Consider the following 19,057-nt stretch of genomic DNA (forward strand, 5'->3'; position numbering starts at 1 on the left):
TTGAAAAAACACGTAGACACCAACCTGACTATGGAGACGCTGAGGGCAGCACAGGTCACAAAGGAAATGCTTGGTAAGCTCCTTACCTTTCTGTTCAATGATCCTGACATCCACTGGCAAACATCGATGAACTATCTGAGCTCTATCAAGAGACAACTGGAGGAGAAAACGGGAACGGACCTGTTCCGCAGTGACCCCGAGTGGTATCGGCGTTGCCGACGCCATTTGCAAAAGCAGTATCTCATGCTTGCCATCTCGGAAGGCAAAAAGCTGAAGAACCAAGCTCCACCCATGACAATTGATGATCTTCGCTCAATATCAACCATACTATTTCTCAACGACGATAAGAAGGCGCTACTCGACCGCACTCTTCTTAACAACCAGTGGCTTGCAGTTGGTCGTAGCTCCGACGTAGGAATGCTACACTTTACGGACTTGCACTGGCATGGCAGTTTTCTTCTCATTGATCTGACACGGTACGTGCATATACTTTGGCTTTAGCATTGTAATAAGTAATTGACCTGTGTGCTGCTTCAATAGCATCAAGGGGCAGCAGCAACAGACTATCTCAATTTTTTGCTCTCCGATTTGCTGGAGCATCGATCCCTTTCACGCGTTGGCTTCTCAGCTGGTTGCTGACCCATACAATGCCTCGCCGCGTGTGTTCTCGCAAGTGACTGAAGCTACAACAGACGAGCGTGTGGCTGCATACATTAATCGAGTGTTAGAATCGGAGTATCAGTACGACACAAAGCGAGAGCTGACGCAAAGCCTACAGTCACACTCAGCGCATCGAGGTGGCGCAGCGCATGCAAGCTCCAACGCTAGCGTCAACCTGGCTGATTTGGCCCACCGGGGGCTCTGGTCCATGGATGGAATTGCTACCTTAATCGAATACATATCGCCAACGGCGGCTAGCAGCCAGAACGTTGCAAAGGTGCTCGGAGGGTGGGCGGACACAAAGCAGGCTGGTCACCCGCCTACGCTTGCCTGTTTCGAAAAAGAATCACAGCAGACATTCACAAGGGTCAGTACATTAGCTCAAGCACTACGGTTGCTTCACTTCTCCAAGATTGCACCGAAAGGGCTTGACGAAGCTGAAGGGTAGGCATCTCTCCGATGTTCTCGTCCAGTTCTACACAGAAGGCCTGGGTTCTATTCCAAAGGAACGAGGAAATCGCGGGCAGAAGGATTGCCTTCGAGCTGTTAAAATCGTTGCCTACGTTGCCGACTTAGCCAGCATCCCACCAGTTCCTGCATTATCGCGAGAGGTGGACAGGGTTCAATGGGTATCTGCAATGAAAAACATGGCAAGTCAGTGCGAAACAGTGTTAGTCAATGGCTTTACCAAAGCTGCTGATGCAAAAGAAGGAACACAGCGCAAGCGCCGTCGCTGTGAAAAACTTACCGGTATAGTCAAAGCCTGGGGTGAGCTAACTGATCAACAGCGGGCGGCTTTTCACTCACTACCGCGTATCCGATTCTTAGCAGCATGAGAGAGATAGTTGGAGGTCTCTTGGTCAAGTTGGGATTACACAATGCATATGTAACTTGAATACACGTCATGCCACCTTCGATGCACCACTAGCTCCCGAGAGCACCACCAGCTTCAACGACATGAGCATCGCCAGATCGGAGTGCACCACGAGCTCCAAAAACAACGCTGCATCCGCGAGCACCACAGACTAATTCCGAGAGCGGCACGAGCTCGGAGTACCCCACGAGGTCTGACAGCAGCACGATCTCCAGGAGCAGTACGAGCTCCAAGTGCGCCATGAGCTGGGAGGGCAGCACGAGCTCCGAGTGCGCCATGAGCTCCGAGTGTGCCATGAGCTTCGAGGGTAGTACGAGCTGCGAGGGCAGCACGAGCTCTGAGAGTACCACTAGCTCCGAGTGCGACATGAGCTACACGAGCATCACTGAGGCCACGAGCACCACCGAGATCACACCCACGACCATCTACATGAGCCCCACCAGCTCTGTGTACACCACGAGCGAGCATCGAGGTCACCACGAGCACCACTGAGTAACGTCCGCGAGCGCCACCGAGTCCAAGAGCGTCACTAACTGCACGAGCACCACCACGTCCGCGAGCCCCGCAAAAACTCCAGCTCCGAACGCATCACCACACCACCAGCGAGTCTGGGAGCACCAACAAGAACATGAGCGCCACGAGTCCACGAGCACGCCAACTATAAAGCCACCCACCATCTCCTCAAGCGCCACCGAGTCTGCGAACACCACCAGGCCCGAGAGACAGCACCGAGTCTGCGAACACCACCGAGCCCACCAGTGCCCCACTGTGTGAGCCGCCTCCTCTTCCTTGCTGTGGTCAGTCCCTTCCTATTTTCTTTTTCAGCCAATCCCAGCTTCGGGACGAAGTTACTGGGGGTACGAATATCCAACTATAGTTTATCCAAGTGTACACGAGCCGCCAAATGTAACCACTATCTTCGGCCGCGTTTTGATGTTGTGCAGGGGCCGAAGTTAAGGCGAAGATAGGCGATACAGTAATAAGGTCGGCCCATGTAGCGTTTATTATTGTCCCGGACACCAAACCTTGGACGGACTTTGAGTAATAATTAGGGCTACTTCCATGCATAAAACCTATAACGATAGTTAGATATAAGGGGTAGAATCGGGCGTAGATTCCGATTTTGCGGTCTATTTTAGCGTATGTGAACTCCTTCCCGTTCATTTCGGCTGTTGGAAAATACTTCAATTTCTTGCAATTTTGTTTGCAATTGAAAGCCTGCCACGTAGTTGTCTTACAGCTACCCAATTGGCCAAATCAGGATAGCAGCTGGGGATAAGCTCATAATCACGATAAAATACCACCATCTCGTCATTTATCCTACATGTTATCATTTGACAGCTGGTGTTAGAAACCTCGCACAACATATATGTAGTGCAAGGTCAAATCCTCTTTATCCATAACACTAGTTCCCAATACTGTAAAATTCAATATATTATCACTGCGACTAGCTAAACGTTAAATCGATATGTAACAGCAACTGGGTCTGGAGCACTGGTTCCACCACACCAGCAACTCTCTACACAAAGGCCAGAGCTTCGTCAAGATGCTCCTGAAGTTTGAGCGTTTCAAACACAGTCAAACAGAAATTATGAAGGTTTCAAATTTGAAGCATGAACCTTGGACGGACTCTCGTGGCAATAATAAATTACCGAACCAATTTTGAATATAACAATCGAGTTATGGGCGTGAACCTAGTGCTATACAAAGGAATAGACGCGTATCTTTCCATCGAGGGCGGCCACAGCATCATGGGCCAAGTGATTGCGAAGTTTCGGTCGGTCAAAAACCATCAAATCAAAAATCAATTCTCCGTCCAAGCCTTTTTGGCCGGGACAATAAAGAAGGTCACGCGGCACGCTACGCGCAGTAGGGTATGCACAGCCCACACATCCTGTCGCTCAAGCCTAGACTACATGTACGTAAAGGTGGTTCAAATTGGATTGGGATTGGATAGACTTCGATCCGTTTCCCACCGCCTTGTACAGCTTGCGCTAGGCAAAACACTTCGTGTAGAGTCTACACTGTAGACGGCGTAAATTGCGCAGTTGGTATCCATAGATACGCTTTGCGTCCTCTATATGCACGAGTAACGCGTTCACGAGCTTCACGAGCTTATACAGTTAAGTAACGTATCTGTACTAAGTACATAATACAGTACATGTCATAAACTGTAGCCCAAGCTGTGCCGGGGGTCGTCACAATCGCTGACAGCGATTCGCTGTGCGTGATCATATTGGCGAAGTTGATGTCTTGGCAGAGTCAGCTAAGTTGGCTGACTCTCTTGGAACTAGAAGTCATGTGACCGTATTTGTAGTACAATTGCAGTTGCCAGGAATCTTTCTAACTAAGCTTATTGTACATATTGCGTGAATCTCGGATACTTTTTGGCGAGAGCGATGATCTCCACTCGAAAGTATCAATATAGTAGCTAATATACAGGCTAGCTTCCAGACGATAATATCGTCTGGAAGGACTATCCGCCCTTGTACCTGGATTTTGCTGTTTGCGCCGCCCCACAGGACCGTGCTCTCCTCTACGGATTGGGAACGTTGAAGGAAGCAATCTTAAAAATATATATATATCGATGCAAGTGTATTCACAAACAACCCGGGTTTTCTTTATTTTGTCAAGTCGAGGAAAACAGCTAAACTAGCACGACTTGTTGAACTCGCAGCCCAATTAGGCAGTGCACGCTGCCGATTTCTTCAACAGCATGCTCACGTCAGCATAGCTCAGTCCGACGCTCGTCACCGTGTTCGCGGCAGGCTTGGCCTTCGGCAGCCACAGGAAATCCGGGTGGTCGTCGTCCGAGCCGTACACCCACTCGCCGCCAATGATCTCGCCAGCGTCGTCCAGTTCCAGCAGGTAGTAGTAGTACTGGCCGGTGGTGAACTTGTCGATCTGGCCCGACGACACGAGGCCACCGTCCGTGTACGTCTCGTAGATCCACGAAAGGCGGGACTTGACGTACACGAGGCTCTTGGCGGCAGCGTTCCACGGGTACGCCTCAAGGCCGTAGAAGGTCTGAGCACCCTCCTCCAGAGTCATCTCCGTCTGCTCGTACACCTTGAAACCACGCACGGGCTGGTTCCAGACCTCAGCGCCGGCCGTCACGTCCGCGACGAACGTCGAGTTGAGCTTGCCCAGGATGTTGGCCGAAGCGATGTGGAAGTAAGCCGGGTTCAGGTCACGGTAGGCGTTGTTCGAATGACGGCCGTATTCATCAGTAGTGTCAGTGCCGCCGTTGAAGCGCGCACCCGTGAACACAGTCTGCACACGAGCGCCGTCGTAGACGAGGGAGACAAGGGCCTTCAGGTCCATAGGCTGGAAAGTCACACCGTTGTGCTTCACGGGACACTTTGGCTCAGTCTCTAGGATGGCAGCCGGCGACCAAGCGTGGCAGATGCCGAACCACGTCGGGATGCAGTAGCCAGAGGTCTTACCCGTGCGAATAGAGCACGAGCTGCCGTCCGTAAGAGTCGAGCAGTCGTCGTCCGACGAGCATTTTTTGCGGCCGCTCTGCGAATCGATACCGTTCTTCTTCGACACGGCGTCCATGAACGTCTTCACGTCCTTGCCGAAAGCCTTGGCGTACTTCTCGGCGGCGCTAGGCTGGCCCTGGCTCCACTGGACGTTGATACTGTCCTGGTACGTGGGCCAGTACGGGCCGGCCCAAGGCGAAGGCGTGTGCACGCCCACCGTCGGGAGGTCCTTCAGGGTCATCTCCATCTTGGTGCCGAAGTAGGCCTCAAGCTTGGCAATGTCCTGGTTGCCGTTGGCCTCGAGACGACGCTTGGTCTCCAGCTTGCGAGCGGTCTGCGCGTCGTCCCAGCCAGTGGCGCAGTCCTTGGGGTCGCTGAGTCCAGGCTTGCCCACCTTTCCGTTGGTGTCCGGGATGTTCGCAGAGATGTAAGAGTCCTGCTCCGCGTCGGTGGCAGGGGCGTCCTCCTTCAGGATGGCCGAGCCCACCTTCGAGTACACGGGGTCGGCCGGGGCCGTGGTCAAGTTGGCCAGCAGATCCGGGTACGTAACGGGCACGGGCGAGATGGTGGTGATGTTGGGCAGCGTCGGGTCAACCTCGACCTTGATGATGCAGTCCTGGTCGGCCACATCGGCGCCGTACGCAGGGAACTTGTCCGTGATCTCGTTCGTGGTGTCCGACACGGTGAACGGGGTGTAGTACAGCGACGTAGCGGCCGTCTGCTGCATCTGCAGCGCCACGGCGGCCACGACAGCGGAGATGAGGTACGTGCTGGGCGAGTAGACCATGGTTCCGAAAGTAGACTGGTTAGCGTAGACGGTAGAAGCTGGAGGCGTCAACCGGAAGTAATCTTCTCGCGGACGAGCAGATTGGAGAATGAGCTGGCCACGCGGTGGATTGCCAGCCACGATAATACCAGCCAGCTCGCCTTCCCGCCTGCCCACCTCCTGTTGCGCGCTATGACGAGCTGAGCTCTCCATGAATCATGGACCATGATGCGTTTCAATGCCGTCGCCGGACGATTGCCGGACATACGGTGTCACTCCATCTGCGTGCACACAACCTAATTGAAACCTAAGTATGTGAGCACTTGCTGGACGTATCTATACGCGGTTTCCGCATAACATACGATGAAGTTGGTTTATGCTTTGCAACTGCGGGCGCGCCCCGCCTCAGCCTCCACTGACTGCTGTATTTTTACAGTCATGTCGAGCAAGCTGGCTTGCCATTTATCCCGCACAGATGCATGTAAATTTTCAATTGTCCGCGCGTCCATAGTTTCTATTATGCATGACCACCGTGTAGCAACTGTCTGTACGCTTCTGGCCGAGGTTTAAGAAAGGAAACAGTTCCTGACAAGATGATCGGACAGCAACACGCACCCTTTCGAACGGCAACATTAGCGTGATGTCCTAACTGAAGGTAGCCGGGCATAGAGCGTTCGTATGCTCAATTGGCGCCGACAATGAGGTCAGTGACTGACCGGACTGACTCAGTCCACCAAAGCGGACAGACTGCATGTACGTGTACAGTACAAAACCCCCGTCTCAACTTGACTCGGCAGGCTCGTGGTATGGAGCTTTCCGCAAACGACAGGTTCATGGAGTTGAAGCCTAACATGTAAGGCATACTGAACTTGTAGTAAGCTTACTGTACGAAAGGAGTGTATTATACCAAGCCATATAAAAATCGTAGCGGCATACAGTACAGTAGCTGTGTTCTGCTCTTTTGCTACTGAAAAAAGCGTGCGGAGATTCAATCTTCAAAGGCGTCAACTGTGCAGTCGCATCACAGAAAATGTTGAGCTGTCAGGAAAGTTGTAAATACAGTTTTCCAGATGCAAGTGTATAACTCGAACACCCGACTCGAGTGTCCGCACCCGTACGTGCGATCTTGCATGTATGCAAATATCCTGGGCGATCACCGAATCTCAGTGTTGCCCGTGCTGTACTGTATCTGTATAGTCGTTGCTTCGTCCATCCGCTGCAAACTTTGCACTATTTTGGTTACCCGTTAGACGATAGATGTACTAGAGAACTTTAGAACAAGGAAAATCTGGATAAAAATCCGGATAGATTACGGATAAATTACCAGGGGATGTTCCAATACTCAAGTTCAGTGGAACAACGCGACCCTTCGTTGTTCCACTGGAAAATGTTTTTAAAAACAGAAATGACTAACGCATTTTACTAAATATAAGCTGGTCTTCTCATTCCTGTAAGCCCCTGCGAATCGAACGATTCTGGCGAGGGACTTGAATCCGGGTAAGGAGTTGTATTTCATACATTAAGGATTGTTCTATACTAAATAAGGTCTACTTGTGCTCGAGTGCATTCTACTAAACGCTAGCGAATGATCGCCTCGCTCGTTGCAAGAACCTCGAGAGTTGATTCGTCTGGAAGAATTGGCACCGTTCCATTCGAGCAGGTCGCTGAGGAGCTGGACCAGTTTGAGAATGACAAGAAGTTTGTTTGATTCAGAGAGAGTCACTGAACCACGGTGCCTAGACGTTTATATCGAGAATCTTCTGGGTAAGAGGTGCCACGAGTACAGCAGCCTGGTCGTTAGTAATTTAACCTCTGTGTGTAATTACTGGAATAGCGAACAAATTTGTACAAAAAAATAAAAGCTTACTTGAATAATAATTATGCCGAATAGTGACTGGTCAACCCATTCGTGGCCAAACGTTAATATTTATTAATATGATTTAAAAGGCCCCTCATTTTACTCCTGAATAGAATCTGGTATAAACTGTTCATTTAAATAAAAAACAATAGTGAGAGCACTAATGAAATTAGAAATTTTTAATATTATGTTATCAATAATAATAATACCAAAATCATATCAGAGAAGAAGCTGGAACATCTCTTGGATTTGGAACAGGGAAAAATCAAACAAATCTGGATAAAGTCCAGATAGATTACGGAACAGATGTTCCAGTACTCAAGTAAGGGTCTCGTTGTTCTACTAAAACCTATTTTTGAACTCATACATGCCCTGCATTTGTGATAAGGTCATGATCCTTTGGTAGGGAGTTGTGATACGAATCTATCACTGATGCCGAGACCTGATGATCCATGACACTTTCACTTGGATTCAGTATGGTGCGACATACATGTGGAAGATTAACGGCAATTGGCGATAAACCAAAAGACCACGCACGACGAGAACGATGATGCAGACGGCGTGATTTCTGTTACCGGGGCCTTTGTGGTGGCCTTCAAAACATCGTGGGCGAGGCGAGGGCGGCAGCGTGCGCCAAGAGCGGCGCCGCATCAGCGGTGCGGGTAGTGACAAAGTATGGCTGCAGCTGCCTACTCTGTGGCGCCAATTCCTCGTGGGGGACATCACCAAGGACTGGTCCGACTTCTTCGAGCTGCTCTTTCTGCAAGAATCAGTGTTAATTTATGAAATTAATTTGGAGCAAGAAAATCTGGATAAACGCCGGATAGATTACGGATAGATTACGGATAAATTACCATCGAATGTTCAAAACCTCCAATCCAGTAGAAAACGCGACCTTTCGTTGTTCCGCTGGAATACCAACTATGTTTTTGGACCAAGTCTTTTTCCAAACCTTGACCAGAAACTATTTTAATAGTACTTTATTAAAATAAAGTTCTCCGTTGTTGTACTAGAGATTGCCGTCAGCCTACTTGCTGTCGGGGCGGTCCATGTCCGTCGTGTACTCGGCTTGTGGCGTGTTGATGTAGGTCTTATCTTTCTTGCCGTCCTCTATGAACTATGACACGAGAAGAGCGGCTGAAGGAGAAGAATACAGTCCCAGCGACTCTTACCAGTCCGACCAGGGGATATTTATCAAAACCCCAAACGAACAGGTCACCATTTATCAAAACCCCACACAATAAGGATAAGGTGCATTCATTGGCTAAAATGCAGTCAAGTGCATTATGGACAGTAACGTACCGTGGTATCATAACTCGGTAGTGTTAATCCACAGACACTATGCTGTCATAACTCGCTAAGGTATTATGCTGCGGTTCTAGTGCCCTTCGAGCTGGTGGTGCAATAACCTTCTCTGCTTCATTCAAACCTTCTACAACAATAATTCTACAACAATAATTAAGAAAAAACCTCCTTGCAATAACAATCTGAATCAAGACAGTGTCATTTTATTTGTAGGTGCTTAGGAACAGTTAGAGGGCCTGATCGTCCCGGACATCGCGTGCGGTCTCCCACGTTGCGCTTATAACCACAACACACATCCGAACTTGCCGACAACTATGGTACCCGATCTCGAATCGTCGATCGACGACAGCAACACTACCGAAGTGCTGGAGTACTCAGACGAGGGTAACAGCACCGATGATGGAACCGACAGCAGCACTGAGAGCGTGGAGACCGTGCCAGCCAGTAGGAGCAGTGATGAGTACTACCCGCCCCTTACCTGAGATGCCGTTCCTCTCAGCGCGCCACCTCCCCCAACACCAGCAACATTCATGCCGCCGCCGGCTTCGCCGGGCCAGCCCGAAACTGGCAAAGAATTAGATTTCTACCTCTAGTTCGGAGTTGATGCCGACGATACTGCTCTATCCGTCCTTTTACCTGTCGTTGACAAGCTCACGTACACCACATCGCATATTACGACACGTTATGTGACGCTGCACAAGCTCTTCACAGCTTCAACATTTTCGTCAACATGTATCACACTCACACCTATCTCTCTTTGTGTTGGGAAAGCTGTACCAGTGTCGCTCGCATGTCGGCTGCCATCCTCGACTCAAACTTTCAACCCACCGAGTAGATGCTACTTCGTTCCGCTACCAACCCATACAACGAGTTGCTTGTGCTCGAGGAAAACACGAACTGCCGATGGCGCAGCGCCCTAGCCTGCGGCGCGCCCTGTCAGAGTCCGGCCGCCTACTTTTGGAAATCTCTGTTTCAACAACTCGAAGCACCCGTTTGCTACGAAAGACGTAGAAACATGCAAAGCTAGCCTACGATAACAACTCCGTGAAGGAGAAGGCAGTACCGCATCTGCGTTGGCTGCACGCCGTTCGTTCGCACAAACAATTATGAGGTCTTCCTAAACGCGTAGTTCGATCTTCGAATTTCGCGGAGCCGCTTCGCCACATACGCAGCTTTGGGGGTATCGAAGGCGGCCGCAAATGACAGACTATGTGTGTCATGTAACCCCCCCCACCCGATCTCGTACCCACGTACCCCGCAATAATTTTGATTTTGTTGGACGCGCGATGATGATGCTTCGAATTCAGACGCTTCGGAGCAAGACTCCCTCGGCGACGGCCGTAATGACCCCCCGTGGGGCTAGATCATGACAACCAGTCAGTTTGCCCACACCCGGCCGGACCAGCTACGTGCGGCAATGTCGCGTGTTGACCTCCATCAGCAGTATAAGAACGAACGGTGACTCTTGGAATGTGCAAGACGAGGTTACGGCAGTTCATAGATGCTACCGTATTTCGCATGTAGAAAGCTGCACATGATGTTCACAACAGAAAACATACCTTTAAAAAACGATGTGCATCAAAGTATGTATTGTAGAAGAAAGCTACACCACAGCTTCGTCAAGAATGACATTGCGGTCGAAGTCTTAAGTTTGGTCGACCGCCTTGGCCACTGGCCCTACTAGCGATAGGTTCTGCAGCTCTGCCACCAGCGACGCGGCGGCGAGGCACTCCTCGTTGAGGTGTAAGTCGCATTTCTTGTATCCATTCGCGATGGTGTCGGAGCTCAGGCTCTCCCAACTAGCGCGAATCCAATGGCACATCCCGGCGCGGCCTGGTGGAGTCAGCTTAAACTTGGCTTCCGCGTCGCGCGGCTGCATCAGTTGCCGCTGGATGTCCTCGAGCCAAAACCTGCGCAGCCAAGTCTTGAACGGATGATTCCATGCTACGTCTGCAGGCTGGCAAACAGACGTAGCATGGGGAGGCACCTTCAGCAGCACCACCCTAATAGATGCAGCGTAAGCCAGCACTTCAGCGGTCCATGGCCGCTGAAGTCATCCCAGAGGAGCAGCACGGGCTCTGCATGCGACGTGCGGTGACCAAAGTGAAAATGTAGGAACCTTAGCGAAAGATCACTGTTCCACCAGCCTAAAAAGAAAAACAATAATAATAAAAAGAAAATGAGATAAATCATTTTGAGCAAGTAAAAACAAGAAGCGTACCTTTGCCGTTGGCGTAAATCTGCAAACCGGTTTCAGCTTTCAGCTTTCAGCTTCCTGATCTCTGGTCACGTTTGCGTGCCAAAGCCACATCGTTTTTCGTTGTTCTCCTTGACAATGGCTGGGTTTTTCGATGGCTTCATCTTGAAGACTACGAAGGGGGTATAACGTACCCCGCTTGAATCCCCCAGTAGCATCACGGTCGCACGCTCCTTTGAAGAGCCGGCACATCTCACCCACACAGTTTGGCGCCGCGAGCATGCACTGTTTTCTTGGTAGGTAGATACTCAAAAAAATGCAGCTAGAGAACATAAGTTAAAATATACATTCGCAGTTAGAATAAATAAAAAACAAACATGTCTGATCTGCATTGTAGATTCGCGTAATACCCAGCTGCCGAGCCATTTTCTCGACTTCTGTTGCAAACTCCGCTTTAACCTTGGCAATATCCTCGGGGCTGATTTGGCTTTGACGAGTTGGAACTCGCATGCTCATGCGATGGCGGCCTCGAAATCCTTGAATCCATTTGTCAGACGATCGGAAGTTCCTGATGCCCGCTTCAGCTGCAACCCGCCGCGCTTGTAGGGCCAGCATGCGCGGCGATACTGGCACACCTTCCTTGCGCAAACTGTTCACCCAGAATACCACTTCTAGTTCTACCTCTGGTGGGAGGATCGTCCCAACTCCTCAGCTTCGCACCTTTAAATGTTTACCTTTGCTATTTTTCATAGTAGCCTCAAGCTTTGCCGATTCACGCCGCCAGCGCTGGATCATCGTGCGCTTCGAGTTATAGAACTCGGGGGCCAGATCGTGCCAGAAATGGGCGATTGTATGTTTCATCTTGGACTTCGGCGCATTTGCCCAGAAGGACAACACCTCGAGTTTCTTTGCGACGCTGACACTCTTCTTGATGTGCTTGGTCTGGTAGCGGCCTTTGTCATTTAGGCGTGGCCTGCCAACTGGCCGTGGCTTGGTGCGCGCCATCGGCAAAAACAAAATGGCGCCAACCCCCGAGAACGCGGGTTACGAAGTGCAATGAAGTGAGTGGTGAGCATTTGTATCAGTTTTGAAAGGGTTTGAGTACTGCATCTCTCTACATGTGATTTAGTGCCATGGCAAATGCCGCGCACTTATTGGTAGTTATCAAAGTGCATCTCATATGCCGGTGCAGCTTTCTACATGCGAAATACGGTAGCATGCATAGTGCGGTAGCGTTCGACACTATGTTGGGCGGCAGCTCACGGTTTGCTGTGCTGGATGAATTGCGTTTTGAGAAAGCATCGGCACAACAGACAGTTTATGGCCAGTCACGGTGTCAATGCATGAAGGTTCGAGGGGTTTTGCTGCGGGAAATGAGCTATGTCTCCTCCCTCTTAGTCAAACTTTATATGGGCTCTCATCATTGTGCATTGCCTTTCGTTCGGTCCTACCCTACGCGTACCTCTGAGCCAGGGTGATGTAAGTACCAGCTTCTTTTTTTGTCTATGACTCTATAATCGTATTTTATTTTCTGATTCTAACTCGGCATGGAACATTTGGTATATAATGTTATATTGTTGGTGACTATGACGTGGTATACTGTAGTATAACATACTACTTATTAACTTTTAGTGGATACTATTTATTATTCTTTAGTAGAGCTCTTTATATGTAGCATATCACATACCGTCTTACAGGATAGCATTTACAAAGTTTTACTCTGCATCGAAAAAACACATCATAATTAGCTCTTAAATTACATGGTTCGAATGTCTCTTACAAAGATAATTATGCAGCCGTCCAGCTCACCAGCACTCGATGGACGCAACGCTCGCAACACACAGGGCGCTACACTTCAGCACTCACAGGGCGAAGCACCCACAGACAGGATGCCTGCCTCAGCACGACCTGAGTGAAGTGTTTTAGCCAATGAATGCACCTTATCGTTATTGGGTTTTGATAAATGCTGACCTGTTTGTTTGGGGTTTTGATAAATATCCCCGACCAGGTTGGGATGGTAGAACTGCGCGATCGATATCGCCTCGGAGATGTGGCACGACTTCTTGATGCTACTGGCAAGGAGGGGTGGAAGGGTCGGTGTAATATGGCTGTGCTAAAACTACTTTAGGACTCCTGCTTCAGAGGTACTGCGTAGGCATAGAGCAAGTAGAAAATCGAACAGCCTGAAGGATAAATATGCACTTTTACAGATGCTTCTTGTCAATCCGCCAAACGAGAGGGCTATCCGCCCAAATTCGAGGGGATTAAATCCGCTGAATATCCGCCAAAAAGATGCCTCTTGTGTTCCCCAAACGCAACAGCGGATTGTGTAATCCGCCCAAACGTACATATCCGCCAAAATGGCCTAAATCCGCTGAAATTCCTGTCTGAGGAACACACCCATAGTATTGGTTGCTGCTATTAGTTGAATTAACGGATATTTACGTATAGTGGCCGGTCTTGAATTTACTAGAGGTTTGGGCTGGTAGTGGATTTTGAAGTACTTAAATACTTCAGTTCTTACATTTTTTAAAAGTACAATTGGGAATAATAGGAGGAAGGAACAACATAGTCTCTCCCTTTAGCCACAAGCGAAACGAGCAAGTATTCGCAGAGCTAGAGGTGTTCATTACCGGACATACTACCGCGGAACTAGGGCTTCGTTAAGGCTAGTATATGACAGTATTTTGTTTTTCAGAAAGCCGGTGCACATACATAGGCTCTCGTGAAGAACAGGCCCGCTTCCTAAATCTGAAGACCCAGATCTAAATTTAGAATCGGACAACCATTGTGATCATTTGTGATGTAGTTCACACGAACTTCTAGATGTGCGTCCCATCCATCCAGTTTGGAAGTATAGGCCCGCTTTCGCGCCGAAAACGGGGGCGCGCCAAAACGCAAGTATATTATTTTTTGTATGCAACGTTCATGCTGATCCCGCTTTTCGAAGCCGCCCCACCGGCTCGCCTCACACTCTGGCTCCCACAGTCTCATTCTCAAAGCAGCCGCCTCCTCCGCAAGCCCCCAGCCACGCTTCGCCTCCCTTCCCACTCTACGAGCCATGTCGACCGCCAGCCCCTACCAGTACCACCTTGACGACGAGAGCCTCTTCGAAATGGACACGGTGCTGAAAGTAACCAGCGAAGAGGCGCTCTGCGTCGAGTGGTGCATGGTGGTGGGCCTAATCGACAGGGAGAAGCGCTGCCCCAAGTGCCAGCTCCTCTAAGTCAATGTAATCAACATTCCCAAGTGTCAGCTCCTCATGCGCCGAGCGCCAACGCGGAAGCGCTGGCGATGCTGCCGGCGCACACAGCATGCCGATGGCAAGGAGGCCAGCCGCGGCTTGCTCACGAACTCGTTCTTTAACGAGAGCAAGCTGCAGTTGTGCAGTACTGTGCGCCCCCTCCTTGGCTGGGCCATGCAGCTCCCGCAAGAGCAAGCGGCTGAGTTGGCGGGTACGTCGCTACGTACTGCACATGAGTACTATGCGTACTGCCGCTCGACATGCTCGAAAGAGCTGCTTCGACCTGAGTTTAAGGTATGCTTACAGTTTAGTAGTCTATGTTGCTTTACGGTTACGATAATGTTGTTTTACATATTGCTTTCTATGTTGTTTAGATCGGTGGAGATGGCATGGTCATCGAAATTGATGAAACGAGTCTGTCAAAGAAGCGGAAGTACAACCGAGGTCGCCATTACGAAGAGTTCTGGCTCTTCGGTGGTGTAGAGCGGGGCACGGGGCGCTGGTTTGGACGGGTCGTGTACAACAAGCGCACCAAAACCACGTTGCTTCCTATCATTAAACGGTTCATCAAACCTCGGTACGAATGAATTATGGGGGCTATGCAATTACGTTGCTAATCGTTTGTGTATCCATGTTTAGCACGCATATAATGTCAGACATGTTCGCAACATACGTGACATATCATTTTACGATTTCTTAATTTTAGAACACCTAAAAAGCGGGTCTGTTCTTCACGAGAGCCCATACCGTCAAAATTCCAACTGTCCGACCAAGGTGTCCAACCTGTACCGGTACTACAGCAAATCATTATAATGAATCTATTTCATTTTAATGACATCCTAACTAAATCCTGTTCATTCATTCGTTCACATCGGAGCGCGTGGAGAGGGCCCCCGGCCAGCAGCACCGAGAGCAAGACGGGCGTCGGCAGCGAGATGGACAAGTGCTCGGCCTCGGGCGGGGTGATGGAGCTCGAGGCCAGCAGCATCAGTAGCAGGACGATGACGCGGGCGAGGGTGAGGGCGGCAACGTGGGCGAGCGCTCGACCTCGGGCGGGGTGATGGCGCTCGAGGTCAGCAGCACCAGGAGCAGGGCGGTGATGCGGGCGAGGGCGGCGACTGCGACAGCGGCTTGGCCTCGCGCGGGGTGATGGCCGGCGGGGCCAGCATCAGCAGCAACAACAGGACCAGTGAGTGTGGCTGCAGCGACACTGCCGGCTGGCTGGTCTTGCGCAGGGTGATGGCGGCCAAGGACTGCAAGACACGAGGTAAACACTCTATGCCCTGTCATAACTGTGAATGTCCTATTCTAACGTTATGTTTTGTGCAGTGTTGTTTATAATGTAGTAATGAACAAGTGCAAGAAAATACACGAAGAGGTTTACCCAAATTATGATGTTGTTCATGTATTCATGTGATGTCGGTGGTATTGTCCCTTGATCAGCGAGCCTGGTGTGCGGTGGGTCGCTTTAACTGTTGAGTTTGTTAGTGTATTTTGCTATGTGTTACAGTAGCAGATCAACCTTGCGCGGGCTTCAGTCGAATGAATGATGGAAGTGCTGAAGGTGGCAAAATGTATAGCTGGCTCTTCTCGACTGTTTCCGCGTCCGAGCTTCGACCGTAAAGGTACCACATCATCACGACTAGGGCCGTGTCGAGGTATTCACTCTCCGTCGCAGCCGTTGAGTACAGTAGAGACACCATAGCTTCTAAGTCTTGTTTAGAGCACGGGGGTGCATTCTTCTCGTCGTCGACCTCCTCTCGGTTGCTACAATACTTACCCAGCCCAGATAGAATGTTTTGGAGCTGAGATCTAACTAAAGCTCATTGCAGTGGGTACTTATCTACTAGCCAATTCTTGACGTTGCCATAGTATGCTAGATACGTATTGGTCGCTCTTACCTTTTCGGCTGATGTGGCTAACGAATATGCATACTTGTCTAGTATAATACGCAATACCTTACCTGTCTTATCCCCGTCGATAAGGCGGTGTGTGGCATCGAGTGTCATGCTCTCCGCGGCCAGGAACGTCGTGAACGAGTTGATCGCCGTCGTCCTGGCCTTCTTGCTGTTGGCAGGAGCAAGCGATGCGATCGACATGCTAGCTTGCCTGCTCTTTTCACTCTGAACGAAAAACTGTGTACCGACCACTCAGGTTGGAAACAGAAGGATATTTTTGGGATATGCATTTACATAGATATTTGTATGGCATTAAAAACAAAATCGTGCTGAGCACGAGGAAGCTCTGAAATTTCTAGTGCGACGTTGGCATGGCTAGAAAGCTACATCGTGAGAAGTAGCAACGATGAATAGTGTAGGAGGGCAACAGAACAGCAAAAGCTAGTTATACTCACTTACTACTGATTCGTGATACTGCACTAAGTCCTCGGGTTTGTCCGTCGTAGTCGCCTCTGCGGCAGTGACGATAGTGTCATTCACTAGCGTGGTACTGAGCATCGTGGCGCAATTGTTCTCCACGTAAGTATTGATGGGGTTCTTGCACATCGCCTCGAGGTGTTCTTGGGTGTGGATGTTGGCCGTCGCTGTGGCCCACGAGATGGATATTCTTGATGGACCCGTCCGCGTACTCCTCGCCCCTTTCTGGGTAAAGCCCGTAGCAGGAGTCGTAGTTGACCGAGCGGGCTGCGCCGTAGTGCGTGACCCCACCTTTGATCTGCGTGCGAGAGCCATGAACATGAGCCTCGCAGCTGCTACGATGATAGGCCCCAACACCCAGCTTTGGGTTGCTCAGACCTTCGCAGAACGCGAGCATCTCCTCGACCACCATGTTCTCGCCAGGCCGACGCGCGCGATACGGCGCGTGGAGATGGCGCCACGGTGGACACGAAGGAGAAACGCTGCCCGGGCAGCCCACGCGCGGTTGACCTTGTTGACCTCGGCCTTGGGTTGAGCTTGCGCCTGGAATTTTCAGGGCTCGGACCCTACGGGATAAATAGGAAGTTGCATTTATCCCAAGAAAAACCCACGCCATAAATTACCGTATAAATTACTTACGGATGCGGGTTGCGCGAAGATGGACGCGTCGCCGATAGGGTCAACATTCACGTGGATGATTCATAACGGCAAGATGTATACGATATAACGGGTTTTACAAACTGCTCTGCATCGATAACTGCGTATTGTGTAGTCTTATCTATAAAATGTCCGGACAATCAGACCCTTTAAATTACGAAGCCTGTGTTTTTTAACAAAAAACTCTATTTATGAAGTTTGAGAAATGGGTGACCCGTACAGCAGATGTAGCATTCAAGCAAAGAGGGCGTTTGCTATAGTCTAATATATTCAAACAGCGCGGAAAGTGGTATCGCCGGTAGACTCTGAAATAAATTTCAGAGAATATTCTGACAAAATTCCAACCAAATATGGTTGGAATGGTTGGAAAAATGCCCTACTTTAAAGAGGCTTCCGATTGGCCGAAATTCATCGGACTTAAGGCATTTATTGGGTGAAACTCGTCAAGTACGAGCGGTTTGGGATTGCAAAAAGAGTAGCGGTTGGAACAGAGTGGATATTACTCCATACATAGCTTATTTAACTACCAGACAGTAGCAAAAAAAAACTAAAATATCACTCAAACCAACGCTTACTGATTCTCTTGTCAACCATATCATCGTCCATAATAAAACACAACCTGCTCAATATGAATTCAATCAACTGAGCAACGCGCATTAAGGGTGATCATGCAGTAAGGAGATCGCTGAGTGTGATAGAATATATACTTTCAGCCGACCGATCAAGTGCACAATTTAAGACCGTTTGATACTGAATAGGAAGGTACAAAACATCATTTTGTTATACTTCGGTAGTGTGACCCGTACGACTCAAGGGCAATGGTGCGCCGCTATTAGTAATAAGAAACTGATTCAAAATATAAGACACGGGAACTTGAGGAGTGTAGCAAGCTAGCCGACCCCGACGAGACTGCAAAATCTAATGTTGAAGCTGCGCATATATGTATATGCATTGGAGAGGAGAGGTTAACGATGCCGATTTCGTCGACGTAGATGTAGCCGCGATTCTTGACGATTCCCGTCGAGTTGAAGGGGGTTCCGAGCTCCATCAACTTACTGGAACGCGTTCTCGAGAGTCGGCATCACCTCACGGCTCCGGTGCTGGAGCTGCCTGCGCACGATGAGGTCTTCACTAATGATGCCGAACATAATGGCTCTTGCCACAGGCCGTAGCTACTCATGTAGGTGCCAGTGGTCGATACCGTCGTCGTCTAATAAGTTGTGGTGTGAGGCATCAATCATCACCGTTGACTCAACGGCGTTGAGGCGGGATCCGGTCGGCATGTTGTTCCAGTGGAAAAAAAATCAGACTAGTATTGCTTGAGTGCCCTATAAACTAGATATCACAGGTGTATACCTGATTAAAAGGTATTCATTATCATAGGTTGTTTGTCCTAATCTAAACTGGATGGGTCAACATAGCAGCATAATTTGATCAGATCGCAGGCTATCCGGTATAACAGGTATTTTAGCTACAACTATCACAAGCTCTCACAACCATTTTAGCCGGTATTGGATTTGAGAATAACGGCACCTCAGTGTTCGCCCATGGACTCTGGATAAAATCCAGAGAATTCCAAGCCAAATTACTGACTGCATTTTACACTTCTACAACATACAGAACGTCGTCTTCATTT

At 49.7% G+C, this 19,057-nt stretch overlaps 4 protein-coding genes across 4 annotated transcripts; 1 reads left to right on the forward strand and 3 right to left on the reverse strand.

Annotated features, from left to right (window-relative positions):
- The first annotated feature begins 675 nt into the window (after nucleotides 1-675).
- Nucleotides 676-2,326, forward strand: PHYSODRAFT_287315 (hypothetical protein). The gene is made up of 4 exons (XM_009535704.1): nucleotides 676-991; nucleotides 1,087-1,293; nucleotides 1,409-2,142; nucleotides 2,209-2,326. The coding sequence occupies exon 3, from the start codon at nucleotides 1,775-1,777 to the stop codon at nucleotides 2,024-2,026; it is 252 nt and encodes an 83-aa protein (XP_009533999.1). The 5' UTR covers nucleotides 676-991; nucleotides 1,087-1,293; nucleotides 1,409-1,774; the 3' UTR covers nucleotides 2,027-2,142; nucleotides 2,209-2,326.
- Nucleotides 2,327-4,129: 1,803 nt separating this feature from the next.
- On the reverse strand, nucleotides 4,130-5,877 carry PHYSODRAFT_548883 (transglutaminase elicitor protein). The gene has a single exon (XM_009535705.1). The coding sequence runs from the start codon at nucleotides 5,804-5,806 to the stop codon at nucleotides 4,217-4,219; it is 1,590 nt and encodes a 529-aa protein (XP_009534000.1). The 5' UTR covers nucleotides 5,807-5,877; the 3' UTR covers nucleotides 4,130-4,216.
- Nucleotides 5,878-11,234: 5,357 nt separating this feature from the next.
- Nucleotides 11,235-11,426, reverse strand: PHYSODRAFT_518530 (hypothetical protein; the record flags this gene model as incomplete). The annotated part of the gene is made up of 1 exon (XM_009535706.1): nucleotides 11,235-11,426. A coding segment is annotated over one exon (192 nt), but the record flags the coding sequence as incomplete, so codon positions are not given.
- Nucleotides 11,427-15,906: 4,480 nt separating this feature from the next.
- PHYSODRAFT_337981 (hypothetical protein) lies at nucleotides 15,907-18,569 on the reverse strand (the record flags this gene model as incomplete). The annotated part of the gene is made up of 5 exons (XM_009535707.1): nucleotides 15,907-16,148; nucleotides 16,353-16,456; nucleotides 16,763-16,884; nucleotides 16,943-17,246; nucleotides 18,478-18,569. 5 exons carry the CDS (start codon nucleotides 18,567-18,569, stop codon nucleotides 15,907-15,909), a joined length of 864 nt encoding a protein of 287 aa, XP_009534002.1.
- Nucleotides 18,570-19,057: the final 488 nt, after the last annotated feature.

This window comes from Phytophthora sojae, assembly GCF_000149755.1.
Source record: "Phytophthora sojae unplaced genomic scaffold PHYSOscaffold_8, whole genome shotgun sequence".
NCBI classification, from domain to species: domain Eukaryota; phylum Oomycota; class Peronosporomycetes; order Peronosporales; family Peronosporaceae; genus Phytophthora; species Phytophthora sojae.